Here is a 16,780-nt window from a genome sequence, read left to right on the forward strand (position 1 = left end):
ATCCGTATTTACAGGTGAATGTTAAATTATCACCAATCAATTACATCCCCTTGCACTAATTGAGCGTAATAACCTGTGAATACCTGCAAATTATGCTCTATAAAATCACTATACCCTTTGAGTAATGTGATATGAGAACACCTCACAGTTTTTATTTTCAGCAGAGGAAGCCCATTAAACCAGAGAATGAGAGAAAGTGGTGCTTAATTGCCAGCTGAGGTGTGTGACATTTGGAGCAGCACATCGAATCCTGCCCAACGTCCAAAAGGTGTTGTGAGGGACGGGGTAATTACTCTGGTCTCTCCAGGCGATGGTTCAATAAGACGACTCACCGATAAAAGGGGAGCACGCACATGCACACACGCACATTTAAATCCGTCCACAGAATTTGCATAGTTGTGTTTTGGTTTTTAGTTTGTTTAGGAGCAGGTGCTTTTTGTCACGTAGTGTTTGATACAGAGGATTTTAATTAATATTTAATTAATGAAAGTTTGTGGAATATATGTGTGTATCTTGAGAATTGTTTATCTAATCAGTTTCTCCATTGCTGTGTGTGTTGTTAAGGGCCCAAAGGAAGTGTCAAATTTGGTGCGATTTAGACATGTGATACGATAATATAAATATACATTTTTATAAACAGGCGACTTGCGCTCTGAAGTTGCCCCAGCAGGTACTCATCAGCTTTAGTGATGTTGTCGATTAATGGCAACAACAATTGATCCTCCAGTTCGGGGCTCTGCGTACTAATTCGAGCTTTATTAAACTTTGAATAAAAAGGTGAACAGCTCTTTGTGCAGCAGCTTCAGGATTCTTCGGACAATTGCTGCAGGTTACTGTTTCAGTTTCAGAAAGAAAGCTGCAACCAGCTTTACCACATAGGACTAGCAATCAGCCCATTCCAAACAGGCAAGTTGAAAGTGGGCACTGCACCAGAGACATGATTTTTATCTTCTCTTTTAACCCATGCTCTAAGTAGTTTATATTTCCACAAAGTAAAAAAAAACATAAAATCTGATGTTTATTTCAGCAGCCATTTGTCACAATTAGTATTTTAACATGGTATATCTTGATTTTGATCTATAAGAAAGTTCCGAGCATCTCTGAACCTGATGTGTAATGTTATTGCTGTATATGAATATATCTTCATCAGACCTCTTCAGAGAATGATCTGGAGTGATCTAGCTGCTTGTAAACAGCGTGCTGCTGCACCATGTCTGTGCTTACCATGTTTGTACAGTGGATGAGTGGTTTCCTGGCCCTCTCCTCGGGGTTGTTTAGCTTTCAGACCCCTGACAGAGGAAGGGAAACTGCCTCAGGGGAACATGAAGCACTACAGGTTGAATGAAATTCTCTCTCAACACTCCAAAGCTCTATTCATCTCCACAGGCTCTGGGGAGAAGCAGCAGAAAAATGTTTAAAACAGGATGCTTAATCCAGCAGCATGGAAAAAGCATAGGAGCGTGTGTAGCTTTTTTCTCTTCTTTTACCCAAGAGAGAAAACACTTTAAAAGAGGCCCAGCATGATAGGCCAGCATAATGAGCCATCACTGGCTGATATTAGAAAGTTTATTCATAGAGTAGCACTAGAAGATGGCTTAACGCAGGATGTTATCTTAATGCCACAACATGATAAATGATACAGGAAGGATAGTGTTAGGAAATAGGAAATGTGCAGTAACCTATTTCCCAGCACAGCGAGACGCACCACAGTTTGTAGAGAGGAGTATATAAGTAAAAAAAAAAAAAGAAAGTGTGTAACTGTGCTTTTGTTGTGCGCCGACATATTAAGACTAATATGGGCTCACACTCTGCAGGTAAACAGAGTATTAAATGTAGCAGATGTGAGAGCACGGGCCCTTTGCTCATCTTTTATAATTACCACAGTAAGCGTGATATAATATACCTCAATATCTGTATTGTACTTAAGTAATAGAACATCACTCACACACCGTGGCGCCTAATAATAAGTTATGAGAGTGAGTCCTCCTGAAATGGTCTGGTGTGTGTGTGTGTGTGTGTGTGTGTGTGTGTGTGTGTGTGTGTGTGTGTGTGTGTGTGTGTGTGTGTGTGTGTGTGTGTGTGTGTGTGTGTGTGTGTGTGTGTGTGTGTGTGTGTGTGTGTGTGTGTGTGTGTGTGTGTGTGTGTGTGTGAGTTATGGCCGGGTCTGAAACAGGGGCTAGTGGCTCAGTAAATGATGGCGGCAGGGCTGGCTACATCGACTGGGGTCATCACTCCCTGGGTAGCCTGATAGGTAATTCATACACTCTAGATGGTGAATGGGGGGGTCTTCTCACCTTCTCACCATTTATCATGCCACTAGTATTCCTAACCCCCCACCCTCAACCCTACAGGCTGGCGCTGCTCAGGCAAACTGTTGCATCATTACAGAGATGCAAGAAGCACAGTGTGGAGACACAAAGCCTTCAGTATTTGGCTTCAGCCCGATAATCATTGCTCTTATTAGCCAAACGGAGTCCTCGAGGTATTGCACCACAGAGCTGCGAGTGGAGACCTGCGGGCCCGGACAATGTGCTAATTTGAATTTGCAGGTTTGGTGATTTGCAAAGTGCTGTTGAGGACCTGCACCTTGCTCGGGGTAATCATTAGCACGGGGGGAGGATTTAGTATTCTGCTCAGCTGAGGCTCTGACACAGATAGGTCCCTGGCTTCTGTTTCTATTAGTGTCCAGGCCTGCGGCTGCACAGCCAACACTTCAATGAGCGCTTTCTCAAAGCTTTGGCCATTTCTCTGCTGCAGCTGCTGCCCTTCCAACTCTCTAGCTCAGGGATAGAAATATGACACTGGAGAACACCCATAGTATTCTCATGCACTAACCTTCTATCTTTTTTTTCCTCTACTCCACTCGTGATTTCACAATTTCATTTCCAATTTTCCCACCGTCCCAGTGACACCCATTTCACTAACACCCCCAGCTACTGTGGGATCACTGGACTTCCCTGTGTGCGTGTGTCTGTGTGTATGTGTGTGTGTACGTGTAGTGTTATTGATCAAGGTTGTGGTTCTGGGCTCCTGCTGTTGTTAGAGGGTGTGGAGGGTGGGGTGGAGGAGTGTGGTTCACAGCACTGAAAGCTTCGGGGCAGTATCTCTCTCTCTCTCGTGTGTGTGTGTGTGTGTGTGTGTGTGTGTGTGTGTGTGTGTGTGTGTGTGTGTGTGTGTGTGTGTGTGTGTGTGTGTGTGTGTGTGTGTGTGTGTGTGTGTGTGTGTGTGTGTGTGTGTGTGTGTGTGTGTGAGACCTAATGGGATTTACAGTAGGCACAGTCTAAATTCTCTCCTCTCTTTGCTTTTTTATATTTGCTGCAAGAACAAAACTTAACACAATTAAAACATAATTATGACCCACTTGGTTTGCCAGCTCGATAACTGTCCAGCAGTAGAAGAGGAATTAGCTTTGAGTTTACACAGGATCTGTAGAATCACTGTAATCACAAGAAGGAGTAGGGTGTCTAATGTGATAAAAACAAGAACATTTTTAGATTAAATCTGGTTGTATGAGCAATTAAAATCTTGGATGGAGAATTACAGAATTTTCGAGGACTGCACTGAAATACTCTGTTTTTCATTTTAGAGAGAAGTAACTTTGTGAGAGGGAGAGACGTGTAAAATAGAGCAAATGTTGTTTGATATTAAGGAGGTGTAAGTCGCCTGCAGCAGAAGATGTAACACCTTCATTTCACTTAGAGCAAAGTGAAGGTGAAAGAAGGAGAATTCCTCCTTATTTTCCCCCCTGTCTGCCTCCTTTATCCACAGTTTACTGTAGTTCTCTGCTCAGTGGGTGCGGATTGGGCTCTTATGATGGATTGCTCTGCAGGTTCTCTGGAGGGCATGGGTGTGAATAAATGGGTGCAGTGTACGCATGTTCCTCGCTTCCTTCCCTCTTTCCTCCATCTACTTCTTTTTCTATTTCCCCAAAGTTCTCCTCTTCACTACGCCTCCTCCTCTTCTCTCACTTCAGCTGTTTCGGACATGTATTCACATATGGCTAAACACACAGACACACCGACACACTCAGGGCACCATTCCTCTGTGGCCACAGTGATTAATTACTTTTAACAAAGCAAACAGAGTCTTGCTTGTCCGGATCAATCTTTTCCCCATCCTGGTGCGAGCCCCTGTCACCAGTAATTGCCAAACTCTGTGTAGTATGAAATGAGGGCTGCTTTCCCCTCGCCCTGGTCCTATACGCTTGCGCTCCCTCTCTCTTAGCTCCCATGGCTCCACTGTCCTCTCCCCCTTCCTTTCTTCTTCCCCTGCATCGCTAGCTCTTTTCCTCGTAGTACAACCCTCTCCTTGGAAGCTATAGTGCTTATGAACATATTTGTCAAATGGCTTATCATTCCATCTCATTTTTAAGAGCTGCCACATGCGCTAAGCACATACAAAAATCATGCATCATGCCTCCTGCCACCCATGCATACTAATTGCCATCGCTCTGCCAAGCTGATCAAACACCATTAATCTATTTGTATATGTTTATTTCTAAATGAGAAAATTAATACATTCTGCTACTATAGCCAGCTGGGTGCAGCGAGCCCCATGGATTGTTGGCACCCACAGTATGACTCATAGCTCAGAGCGAGTGTCTTTATTTGGCTCGCTGTGTGTTTATGTGTGTGTGTGTGTGTGTGTGTGTGTGTGTGTGTGTGTGTGTGTGTGTGTGTGTGTGTGTGTGTGTGTGTGTGTATGTGTGTGTGTGTGTGTGTGTGTGTGTGTGTGTGTGTGTGTGTGTGTGTGTGTGTGTATGCTTTCGGGTGGTGTGGTGCTTTCATGTTGAGACCAGTTGCCAGAGGAGTTTCGATTAACATATTTTACTTTTTTATCATATAAAGCTTCCACAGGTGGTAAGGAAGAGGGATTTAGATCTGCATATATGCTTTATTGTCCCCATGGGGAAGTTTGACATGGACACCAAAATGGTAGACCTGTCAACCAGTAGGAGATTTGTTAATTTCTCCAGGGGGGTGGTCGGGACAGGGGACACCCCTGCAGAAGAGAACCATTTACTTGTCGTGTGAAAGCACAAAAGTGAGTTAATGCTGAATCCTGCCTACATGCAGAAGACGGTGAAACCTTTATGGATGTTTTAGCGCCGAGTGACAAGGGTAGAATTTCTGCTGCTGATGATTAATCAGACTGTGACAGACGGTCACTATGTTTGTGTGGGAGGTGGAGGTGGACAAATAGTGGTGTCTTCCTCTTCTTTTGTGCCATTCCGTTTTCATCTTTAAAAAAATAATCTGTGGCACTAACAATAGGATGCTCACACAAATTCTCTATCTGCACATGCAACCCTCCCTCTTTTAGGGGATGTGATGGCTGACAGAGGATGGCAGAATACTCAGGTTTTCAGAGCAGGTGTTTTTTTGGTCATTTTGGTTTAAAGGGGCATCCCCCCTATCCCACTACAAATCGCCTACTGCTGTCAACATAGCAAGAGCCTGAGGCACTGCACTTGTAAAACAGTATGTTCACTTCATCTTATTACTGGACAGACCATCAAGTCACGCAGCATGCATACAGTAGAGATAGATATCAAAGCCAGGGAAACACAGCTGACGTGATAACCAGGCGGACACAATTAATGATGCATGGTGATGGCCAAAGAACGCTGAGGGAACTAGCTGTTTAATGAGCTAACACAGAGTCTGTGCAGATGTGCTACCGGACCACTCAGTGTTATCAGAGGCAGACGCCTCCTTTCAGGAGAACTCTGCCAATTAGCTCTATTAATGGGGGTAGACTGTGAGAACTGCAGGGTAAAATAGTGAGGTCTTGTTACTAAAATGTGCATTAGCAGTATTGTGCTTGTTAAAACGCTGCAGTACCATGCAGGTGTTCTTCCTCAGTGGGTGTGACATATCTCCTGTGAAAATGGGTACTAGGCTTTTGCTCAACTACATATCAGATCGACCAATAATTCTCAATGGGAAAGCAGCCCTGAAAATTACTCTCCTCATTAATAATGGAAAATCCACAGCGGTACACCCGTAATCCTTCTTTTCCAGCCTCTAATATTTTCCCTGGCCTTGCAATGTGCCAGAGCATGTCATATATATGATAAGCAGAGGAGCCTGTCCACGTGGGACTCATCTCACACTTAAATTGGTGCAGCATGGAGTTCATATTGCAGTGTGGCCGTGGGGGAATTAGCGAGTCTATATATAAACCCGCACCGCATGTGTTGTGAATTGAAGTGCATTTATCTGGTAATCGCTGGGGAGATCTCCGCATCCACAAGCATGGCAAAGCAATGGCGCTGCAGCCACCACAGCCTCGTATACTGACGGCTGGTGCACTGGGAGATTGGAAGGAGAAACAGGTCATATGCAATAAAGAGCTCTGATAGCCGGGATGGCAATAGACATGTACAGTACACAAGTAAGGAATAGCAAGAGGCATCTCCTTGACGTGTTAACCTTTATCTCTCTCTGTCTCTCCACCTCCTCCGTGGTATATGTCTAACCCTTTGGGCTACATCCCCATTGTCTTTCCTCATCCTGTCCTCTCCTCTCCTCAGCTCTCTCAGCCTTTCAGCACCTTATCTGTGATTCAGCTTGCCTCTACTCAATCATGTATGACTCCTTACTGGCCGTATCAAAAGCAGCAGGGCTCGTGCTATGCTCTTCCTTAGAGCCGTCCATGAAGGCTGACTGTATGTCTTTTGAAGTGTTGCAGGGCAGCTCTGAAGAAACCACACTGTCAGGCGGCCTGTATACTGCTGACTCTTATCTGATGAAGCAACTTCTGCATAAGGCTAGAGCAACCAAATGAACCACTCTCAAGTGTTGACACTGACAAGGAGCTGTACCTACTGTGTGACGGTGTCATGGGGTAATGACTTGGTAGACTTGGTCTCTCTTTAGGATCTTGGAAATCCTCAGAGAAGGACAGATTGAACATATTTCAGTTTGTGCAAATAAAATGGTTTGTGGATAAGATGTTGCATTTTTTACCCCGACAGCTTCAGCCTCCCATTAGAAGCTCAATTCGTCATTTGAGGTGGCAGCAACGTAATGTGAGATGTGAAGCTCAGAGTGTCATGTGTTGGGAAGGTGCTGAGAGGGGGTCAGTTGGACGTGACTACCCATTGTAATGCTTAATGGAGATGCTTGGTTTCCCATGTTGAGAACATGTGTCTCTCAGCCAGTGTTTACTCAAAAGAGTGTATTTTTCAGGCATGCTTGAGTTCACCGTCAAAGCCAATTAGGGGAGTACAAACGAAGATCGAAGAGGATGTGGTGCCTCAGGCCAGGAGAGCACAGGACCAGGGCCAAGTAGCCTCCTCCATCACAGTGGGGCTACACACATCAGGGACACATATGGTCAGGGCTGCTCATTCAATTGCCATCGGCTACAAATAATCAGGACTTAAATTTTTAATTTTAATTTTTAATTCTGAGCGTTTTTGTTGAACTTTTGAATTACATGGGTTTTAATAATTGGGAGCTTCAGTTGCGACAATTAAACCATGAAAGATCAAGTGGATATCGCAGCTCTTGTCTTGATAACCTTGTTGGGGTTACAGAAAGCTTTAGCCTTGTAGGTATTTTCTATTTAAAGCCTTTTATGGCCAGCTCTGGCCTGGTCCGGATGGAAAGCACTTCTGTAGCCTAGAGTTTGCTCTCTTTCTCAGGTTCACCATCTGGCCTTGATTGATTAAAGCTCCTTTAAGTAATTAATGCCTAATTTAATTGAGAGTCAGCCCCTGTGGCTGCAGGGTTTATGCGCGACGCTGAGCCAGAGCTGAGCCAAGGATCTAGTTGAGAGGGGCACGGAAATCTGTTTAGCATCCTGACCCTCTCAGCCTCGCATCTCAACACTCTTAAGATGCTAATAAGAATCTGAGTATGCTATCTGCATCCATGTGACAAATTGTGCAATAAATCATAGCAGTGGAGTGTGACAGGGTTTTCCTAACATTGGAATAAATGTGTGGAATGAGCTAAGGCATTTTGCAGTTTTGCTGGTCAATCACTTTCCATTGGTCTGTTTCTTTTGTGAAAAGCGTCCTTTCTGCTGGATACTCATGTAGCAGAGAGAAAATTGAATTCCCTGTTCTAAACAGTGTATTGTGACAGCATGTCACAACCCCACAGCTTGCCGCTACTGTGCTGTTTCATCTGTTTGGGATAAATTAACAATATCAGTTTGATCTTCTTTTTCACTGACTGTCACAATGGATGTTCACCACATGACACTTCCCCGATCACAAGCCCTGACCTTCTTCATTGAAGGTTCTCTCTGTCTTTTGGTAATTGTTTTTAGAAAACGTTAAACCCTCCCCCAGCCAGATAATGCGAGACACAGTGAATACAGAGTGCTCAGCATTGATTCCACATACCTGACAATGACCTTTTCCAATCTGAAGTCCTGCGCTGGCTGCCAGTTTGATGTGAGTTCGCTAATCGATTCCTCACAGCCACGAGAGAGTACTACGTCTTTCGCACTGAGGCCTCTACCTTGCAACCTGGGTTTTACCTGGGTTTTATTGTCGCCGCTCACTGAATAATGAAACATTTACCCTTTAATTGCCGGTTCCACAAAGAATGATCGGTTTAATTTGCTCTCATTAAAGGCATCTAATCTAATGGGCTAATTAAGGGCTTTGGATGGAACAGCAATCACCACAGTCTACAACGCCCTTAGGGAGGAATACATCAATGCATCATAAATATTTTACTGCATCTACCTACATGCAGATTGTAAGTTGCCTCAATTTGACTTGCATAAGTGCTTAACACGCACCTTTGATGTGGCTTATGTTGTTAACATAAAATCACTGTAGACTCGAGTGGTCTTGTTTGTACAAACGGCCTCCAAATAAGCATATAAGGCAAAACAAAATCCTGAAAAAGCCACATTTTTCATCGATTAGCTAGATTAAAGGCGGAAATCTCTCACTCACTGTGAGGAAAAATGAGGCTGTCACTGTTTTTTCTTACTGACACAACACACACACACACACACACACACACACACACACACACACACACACACACACACACACACACACACACACACAGATGGACACACAGTTGATCGATGTAGGTCAGGGTTATTTGCTGGTTTAGGGTTTGGTCTTATTAGATTGGGGAGATTGTAATAGACAGGCAGCTGTGTCATGATTCTGTCCCCGTGACCCCGGGGCCAGAGGTTTATGTTTGGCCCAAAGCGAACGGCTGTAATGTCCCCACTGCCGCCCCCTGTGAGAAGTGACCTCAGACCTCTTGGGTCCTGGGGGAAAGACATCCGTACCTGCAGAGAGATGAATTGAAACTCACAGATTTGGCTTCAGAAATAGATTTAATTAAAGAGTTCTCCATTGTGCTGTCCTATGGCTTTCAGCTTGTCAAGTTGAAGGGCAATCATTTGATTCAGTATTTTTTTTTCTTCAGCTGTACTCCCAAGCTAATTTGTCATGGCCGACAGTTATCCCTGGATATTAAATTAAGCAGCTGACATTTTGTGTACCCTGCGAATCGTGTGTGTGCGTGTGTGTGTGTCACCTTGAGAGTATAGTGGCAGAGACGTACAAGTGATGGCGGAGGCACATGTCTTAAACCCTGGTCAACACATGACATATCTGGGTCACACTGGAAACCAGGCAACAACAACTACGGTTAAAGAGCCAAGAAACAGAGGGAAGAGAAGCAGCGATCCCTTTGTTCAGGTCACACCATTTGTAATAATCTGATCCCAGCCCCCTGGCCTGTGTGGAGGTCTGATTTGAAATAATACCAGTTTGCTGTGAATAGATGGGTGGTTTTCTTGAGGAGTTATTGATGTATTTTTCTTCAGTTTGTATTTTGTGTGTGTGTGTGTGTGCAGTGAATTTGCAGCCTGCTGTCCCTGCTTGATGGTCTGATTTGAGTTCCATTATGTCGCCAGCGGGGCTCTGCTCAGAGTCGTGGTGCCGGCACCAACTGCCCAGTGGGCGATCAGAAACCATCTGCAGAAGGCGTATCCTAAACACACTATTGCAGTGAAAGGTGTGGCACGGCCTTAATGGAGCTTACACTGCTTCTATTGATTTCCACATTTGAGAGCATCTCTATTATTGCTGATCACCGTTCAGGGCACAGCAAGCCGCACAAGGCTTTAGGCTACTGGAGCAAAGCTGGAGCGCTCGGTTCGATGACAGGCCGCCTGCATTGAGGGCGAGGAGTTATGTTGTCTGTTTAGAGAGACATCATCGTGGTTGGGATTCTACAGCTCTGAATGTGTGGCAGAAAACAGCCTCAACTGTCTGTAAACAACCTGACTACATGGGCGGGTTTCCAGCTCCAGTGCCCTTGATACAAAGCATTTACAAATTACCTTGGCAATTTGATTTCTCGCTGAAAATGACAGATCCAGAATCAGGTAAACAAACGCATAACACATTATTTAGCAAGCATTTAATCTTGGAATGCTACATAGATCTGATGGTGGAACCCGGGGAAATTAAGTTAGATGGAAATGTGCAACAACTTGTTGACCAAACATGTTGTTTCTGTGGGAGACAGTGTTATTTTCAGTGTGCATTCTCTTTTGTGAAGCTAGATTAGGAACCATTTTCAGTCAGTTGTTTCTCCTTGCCAGACACAACAGGCATTGAGACACAACTGACAGTACATCCACATCGCCATATGCTGAACCATACCCCCCATTCCTCATCTCCATTTGGTGTGTAACAGCACATCTACTTGAAAAATACTTTGAGTGAATCCCTCCTTTAAGCCTGTTAGACCCAGATCTCAAACACGGATAGACAAGTGCAAACACAGACATGCTCCCAGGGGCTTAGGACACCCCTGGGGCTACAGTGCACTGCAGAGGGGGCAAGGACATATGCTGAGGCATTAATCTGCTAATAGGAAAGCAGCCTCCAAACTCCCAGTCTTAATCTTGTCAACTTTCTGTTCAGCTGCTCCGACTGCGGCTCTTATTGTGAACAACAGAGCTGTCACTGGGAGAAAATTGTCCATGTTTCATTGTAAGTGTCTCGTTAGAGAGAAAGAGAGCAAATGCGGCTGTGGTGTGCATGAGCTTGTTGGTGCATATGTGCGCAGAGAATGTTGGGTCCCCACAGTGTGTAGTGTACCGGAGTGAATAACTTTTTTTTTTGCATCATTTCCCTCTTCCTCCTAAGCATAAAAACATGAATATTTAAAGGTACATCAAACAAGCATTCATGAAATATTAAAATGTTCGAGAAACAAGAAAAGCTTTTATCCTCTCTCTTAATCGTACGTCTCTTCAAGCCTATCTGTTCTGCTCCTTCTCTCTTTTACTCTCACACACACACACACACACACACACACACACACACACACACACACACACACACACACACACACACACACACACACACACACACACACACACACACACACACACACACACACACACACATTTGCTGACACGCATGCGCATAATGTGCACCTCCAGAATTTACCCACGGGTGAGAACGACACACCTTCCCGCACGATCCGCTCTTCTGTGGCATCAGCACATTGCTGCATTAAACAGATGGGAGAGCGAAGATGCGGGAAGTTTCAATAATTTAGCCCGGATAGAATTTCAGGCAAAACACGTCATTAGAAGTCTTGGTTTGTGGACGTCATGTTGAACAAGATGCCTAACAGATGCATCACGAATCAGGAGGACCTGTGTTGTGTGAGAATTTCGCCTTTGGATTTGTTATTCTCTAATACGCATCCTGTTTGTGGAGATAGTTTTTGGCTGAAAGATTAAGCTCTGACTTTGTACCACACAAGTTGTTTATCTATTACTGATGACGGGGCAGAGTTAATCCGAGGAGCCTTCTCTTCACCCCTTTACTATACCTCTCTCATTTCTCTCTCTCTCTCTCTCTCAGTTCCTCTCTCTGTGTGGCTAGAGGCTGTGCTAATCACTGTAGCAGCAGCTCTAAACAGATGCTGCTGTGTTTTTAGAGAAGATCCTGTTAAGTGTGAATTTTAAAACACATTTTTTTGGAGTGGCAAAATCTTCGCCAATAGCATAGCCAACCTACCAAGTGTTGTACGCACGCATTCGGTGCTATACAGGCTTTTACCTAAATATGTCAGTCTCAGTTTATGTGGAGCCCGTCACTGTCAGTGTTGTACTGATTTAGGATTCAACTACTGTCATGTAAATGCAAGTGAACCCTCTGTTCTATGTGCAGCTGGTTGAATTGACTTGTTGGATTATGCAAAAGCTGCGGTTATATTGTGTGTGTATTTCTGTGTGCAGCCACATATGATGTGTTCTGAAGGCAGTGGGAGAATAATGGAGGGGAAAAAAACGTATTATGTTCTACGGCACATTGCTTCAGTCAGTTTTTGCCGTGGCGCTTTCTTTTTATGCATTTATTCTCAAGCATGTGTATTTTAATGCACTCTCCGCACTGTCTCCTCTTTCAGCCTTATGTAGGAATGGAGAGGGTGAAATAAAAGGATTAAAGAAGATTCCAATTTTTCTTTGAGGGGAGCTTTATTTTATTCATCTGTTCCCTCAGCCTGGTCATCTCAGTCAGGGCACGCTGCTTAAGGCATTGAAAGAAAGACCTCTGGGAGAGCAGTCATATTGTAGGCTAAATCTAATCAAAGGCAGAAATGCTTTTAAATGTCTTTTGTCCCCTTGGGCGAAACGTTTGTGGGCCTCTCCGCTCCCGCCAGTGCATCCCGCTCAAACTCCACCGCCACTAGATGCAATTAATATTGAGCGGAAACCCGGGCCTGCACTCCCCTTATATCATAACAGTGTTAGAACAAAGGTTAATGCTTTGAATCTAATCTCTGTCCTCGACATTTTCAATGAAGTTGTGATGCAAGCGATGGGAGGTAGAGATGTTGAGGGGGGGGTGGGCAGCAGGTCTGGAGAGATTGGTAGTCAGCAGGGGGCTCGGACGGAAGCAAAATTAATTACTGGTCTCTATAAATTCGATGTCATGTCTCATTTTCCTTAATCCTTCCCGCCCCTCTCACTTCCTCGCCGTGCTAACAGAGAAGACTAATGAAAAGGCCTCTTAGATACTAATGGCAAATTGGCCCTTGTGTCACTTTTGGAACTTGTGAGTGGAGTGAGTGTGAGGAGGTGGCCAGACGGACTTCTGCTGCCCCCTCCCACACACACAACCACACACACATGCACAACCACACAAAACCGGGGGGGTCAGGACTCTTAACTCCACAGACAGTCTGTCGTTTCTAAGCCTCACACAATGCTGATCCCTCATTTTCACCCACGCCTCGCTCCTGTAATTGTACGTTTCTGACACACAAACACAGCTAGGACTATTCTAAGAGACAGTTTGCTTTCTCTTGTTTGGATTTAGTGTTTTGGATCGAGGACAATGAGCCGGATCTAGTTCCATCTCTCTTTGTTGCTGTTGTTAGACTGGACCGGAGTCAGGTTTTAACAACTCACAGCAGATTATTGTCTGATCAGGCTTAAGACAAAAACACATTGAGTCACAAACTTGCCTGGTTGAAACCTTTTTTTTCTTCTTCTGGAGTATCCAAACAGACATGTTGAAGAAGAAGAGAAAAAAGAACATTGTTATTGATGGAGCTTTGGATCCTAGGGACAGCGTCTGTTTTAGCTTTCAATCTGACGAATGCTCCAAAACATTTGGGTCTCCCACAGAAAGATGCAGTATGTCAGCAGCCGCATGCAGTTTATGTCTCACTTGTACTGAATTATTTTTACTAGCAACAATGTGACTTTCTCTGCTCTGTGAATAAATGACTGGATGTCAAATGTGTTTCATGTTTGCCTGCCTGAAGAGCCGTTCACCTATCCAAAACATGACACCAGCGCACATCAGATGTAAAACTACGGCAAAACCAGAGCCCGACCAGTTGTGTTATCATTCTACCACCGTGTCCCGACTAAAGGAATGCACAATCTGAAGTATTTATGGGTGTTCTTTTATTGGGCTACAGACTTGACTATCTCTCTCTCATTCCCTTTTTCTTCCTCTTGCATTTTTTTCCCCGAACAAAGCCAAAGAGAAACCCAGGCACTATACTTGTGTGCAGCAAACCGAAATAATAATATATTGAATAGAAAAACAATAGTTGCTCCTGAGAAAGCAGCCAGCCAGAGTGTAACATGTGCATTTATGTAAAACTTATAATCCAATTAACAAGTACAAAAAAGCCAGTGATCACGCTATTATGGGAATACAAAGGAGAGAGGTGCCATGTTCCGAAAACTACTCATGTGGAAAAAATGCAAATGGCGTGAAATGAGTGTGTCTGGTAATGTGTTTGTATAAAGCCCCATGCTGTGGCGCTACACTGGAGCCGCGATGACTCTTTAACTCCCTGTTACCTCTCTCCCTCCACAGGCATACTTCCGACAGGGTGTTGCCCTTCAGTACCTTGGTCGCCATGCCGACGCTCTGGCCGCCTTCGCCTCCGGGCTGGCCCAAGACCCCAAGAGCCTACAGCTCCTGGTGGGCATGATCGAAGCCGCCATGAAGTCGCCACTACGAGGTAAGAAACTCAGATGCTGTGATTTATCTTATTAACAAATTGAACATTCAACAGTACATGTTCAGAACACTCACACAACACATACAACATACACCCAGGGGTCAATGCCATACAAGTTCATGTCTTACAAAAATATCATATTGGGAACATACTTTCAGAGTTTAATCACTTTCATATTTAAAGATTAGAATTAGTTTAATATAATATTTCATTTCATCAAAAATAATAAAGGGTGGCTTAATTACTAGGTTTAAATTTGTTAATATGTGATTTAGAAAGTAACACAATCAAATTCATTATATGGTATTGCTTTGGTTTGGTTGGAAAGTAAGGAAACAAATATTATATATTATATATTATCAACAAATATTTTCATAAGATAAAGAATTCAGAGGCTATATATGGAAGTAAATGTACAAATATCTTGTCAAAGTTATAACAGGGACAAGAACAAAACAAATAAAGTGTACTTTCTAGAGTCAGATGACAGAAAGAGCAGTTCACATCAATGTCCTTTTATATATTAAAAAAGAAAAGGGATAAAATCAATGAAGTATGTTGAAAGTAATTTCCTTAACCTTATTTATAACAAGGTATTTGGAAGGTAGGCACCAGATTTTCTTCCAGTCCACATCTTCTATCAGCTTATTCCAATAAGAAACAGTCTTTGGAACAGAGACTTTCTTTTTTCCCTTTATATCTTTTAAAAAAACATGTATATCACATTTTATATATATATTTTTGAATCAATTTATTTCTAAATTCCAGAGCCTGGTTTCTCAGTTTGGGAGCAGGACTCGTTGCTCTCGCTAAAAACCCTGCGCTTGCTCTCATACCCGCCCTCACTGTGGGTGTGTTAGCTTTATGTTTTTGAGAGTCCCTTACGGGCGGTTACTTTAACCGGGTTCATGCTCTCGCACCTTCCTCAGCTGTACACAGGCTTCCCATTGGTGTGCTTGAAGAAAAAGGAGCAGGAGTCCAACAGATCCATGGACGAGCAAACTCAAGGATCTAAAGTTTTTTACATTATGGGAACAAAACGTGAAATCAATAAGTCCTGCTCTCTAACAGACATAAAAATTCCTTTTTTTGAGGAAAAATAGGTTGGTCCAACAGTAACACCAGGATCCAGTGATAATAACATCAAATCAGAGACTACAGAGTTTCTAAGGAGCATTGAAGGGACTTTGTTAGACTAAAGCATATTCTTTAGTAGAAAGTCCATATTTATATAGAAATTCAGATTATGATATCAATGAATTCCTAGAATAAAAGAGCGGGATAACCTCATATATTCCACATGCAAACCAGTTTTCCAAGAATAATGTTTTGTGTTTATATAAAATGTCTCTGTTGTTCCATATGTAGTATCCGTGAAGAGAAAAAATATGTCTATAGATGAATGACCAGGAAAGAAGCATTTGTTTGTGGAAATGTGACATCTTTAATAGGATTTTTTCAACATTGCAGTTGCAAATCAAAACACATTTTTAAAGCCTCCATGTTTAGAGAACAAGAAGTTGGGGTTGAAATACCAAACTGAGTTTTGAATGTGTTTGTGTTGACAGCGTGTTCATGCATGTGTGGGTGTCTCTGTCTCTCTGCTGCACCATCTCCACATGTTTTCTCCTCCAGCTACCTAAAAGCCTGTTACATAGATAATCCTCACACTCAGTCAGTCAATAAGCGTGTCGGGGTGACTTTACCTGTCACTTTATTTTTTTTTCTTCACCCGGTGGCCAGGCGGTCCATTCTCTCCATCAGTCCTTCTTTCTGTCTCTGTGACTGACTGCTGGTGTCAAGCACTTACCTCCGGACTCTGAGGCCTGACGCCTGCGGCTTCAGCATATCTTATTGTCAGTCGGGCCGATCACACGCACAGATAGGCCGTTATCTTAATGAGCATCCAACACTAATGCCATTGTCTGTCTGCCCCCCCTGTGTAAGCCTTTCTCCTACAGCTGAGTGGATTTATAAGTGGCACATTCAAGCCAGGAGTGTTGCTAAAATGTTTTTTTTCTTTCTGTTATGCATTATCGTCCGTTGTATCAGCCAACTGCGTTGACCCGATTGTCCATGAGTAGTCAGCATGGGCCAGCTTAATGAGCCTCAAAACAAACCTGGCAGTAATTTCACTTCAGATGACCACTGCGGAGGATTTAATATGCCTCAGATGTGGCTGGGCACCGACTGCCAGCGCAGACTGAGTCATCCTGCTGTCTTACTTTGTCGTCTTCCAATCCAAACCGTGCTGAAAACTGCGCCTGTGAATCAAT

The 16,780-nt window shown here is 43.6% G+C and overlaps 1 protein-coding gene across 3 annotated transcripts in view; it reads left to right on the top strand.

Moving 5' to 3' along the window:
* Nucleotides 1–16,780, top strand: part of LOC118114802 (tetratricopeptide repeat protein 28) — a 183,092-nt gene that overhangs the window by 98,363 nt on the left and 67,949 nt on the right. For all 3 annotated transcript variants that reach the window (XM_035165486.2, XM_035165488.2, XM_035165489.2), the window contains one exon: nucleotides 14,357–14,504. In XM_035165486.2, the coding sequence (XP_035021377.1) occupies nucleotides 14,357–14,504 (148 nt within the window). The remainder of the gene's footprint in view (nucleotides 1–14,356; nucleotides 14,505–16,780) is intronic.

This window comes from Hippoglossus stenolepis, chromosome 9 (assembly GCF_022539355.2).
Source record: "Hippoglossus stenolepis isolate QCI-W04-F060 chromosome 9, HSTE1.2, whole genome shotgun sequence".
NCBI lineage: Eukaryota > Metazoa > Chordata > Actinopteri > Pleuronectiformes > Pleuronectidae > Hippoglossus > Hippoglossus stenolepis.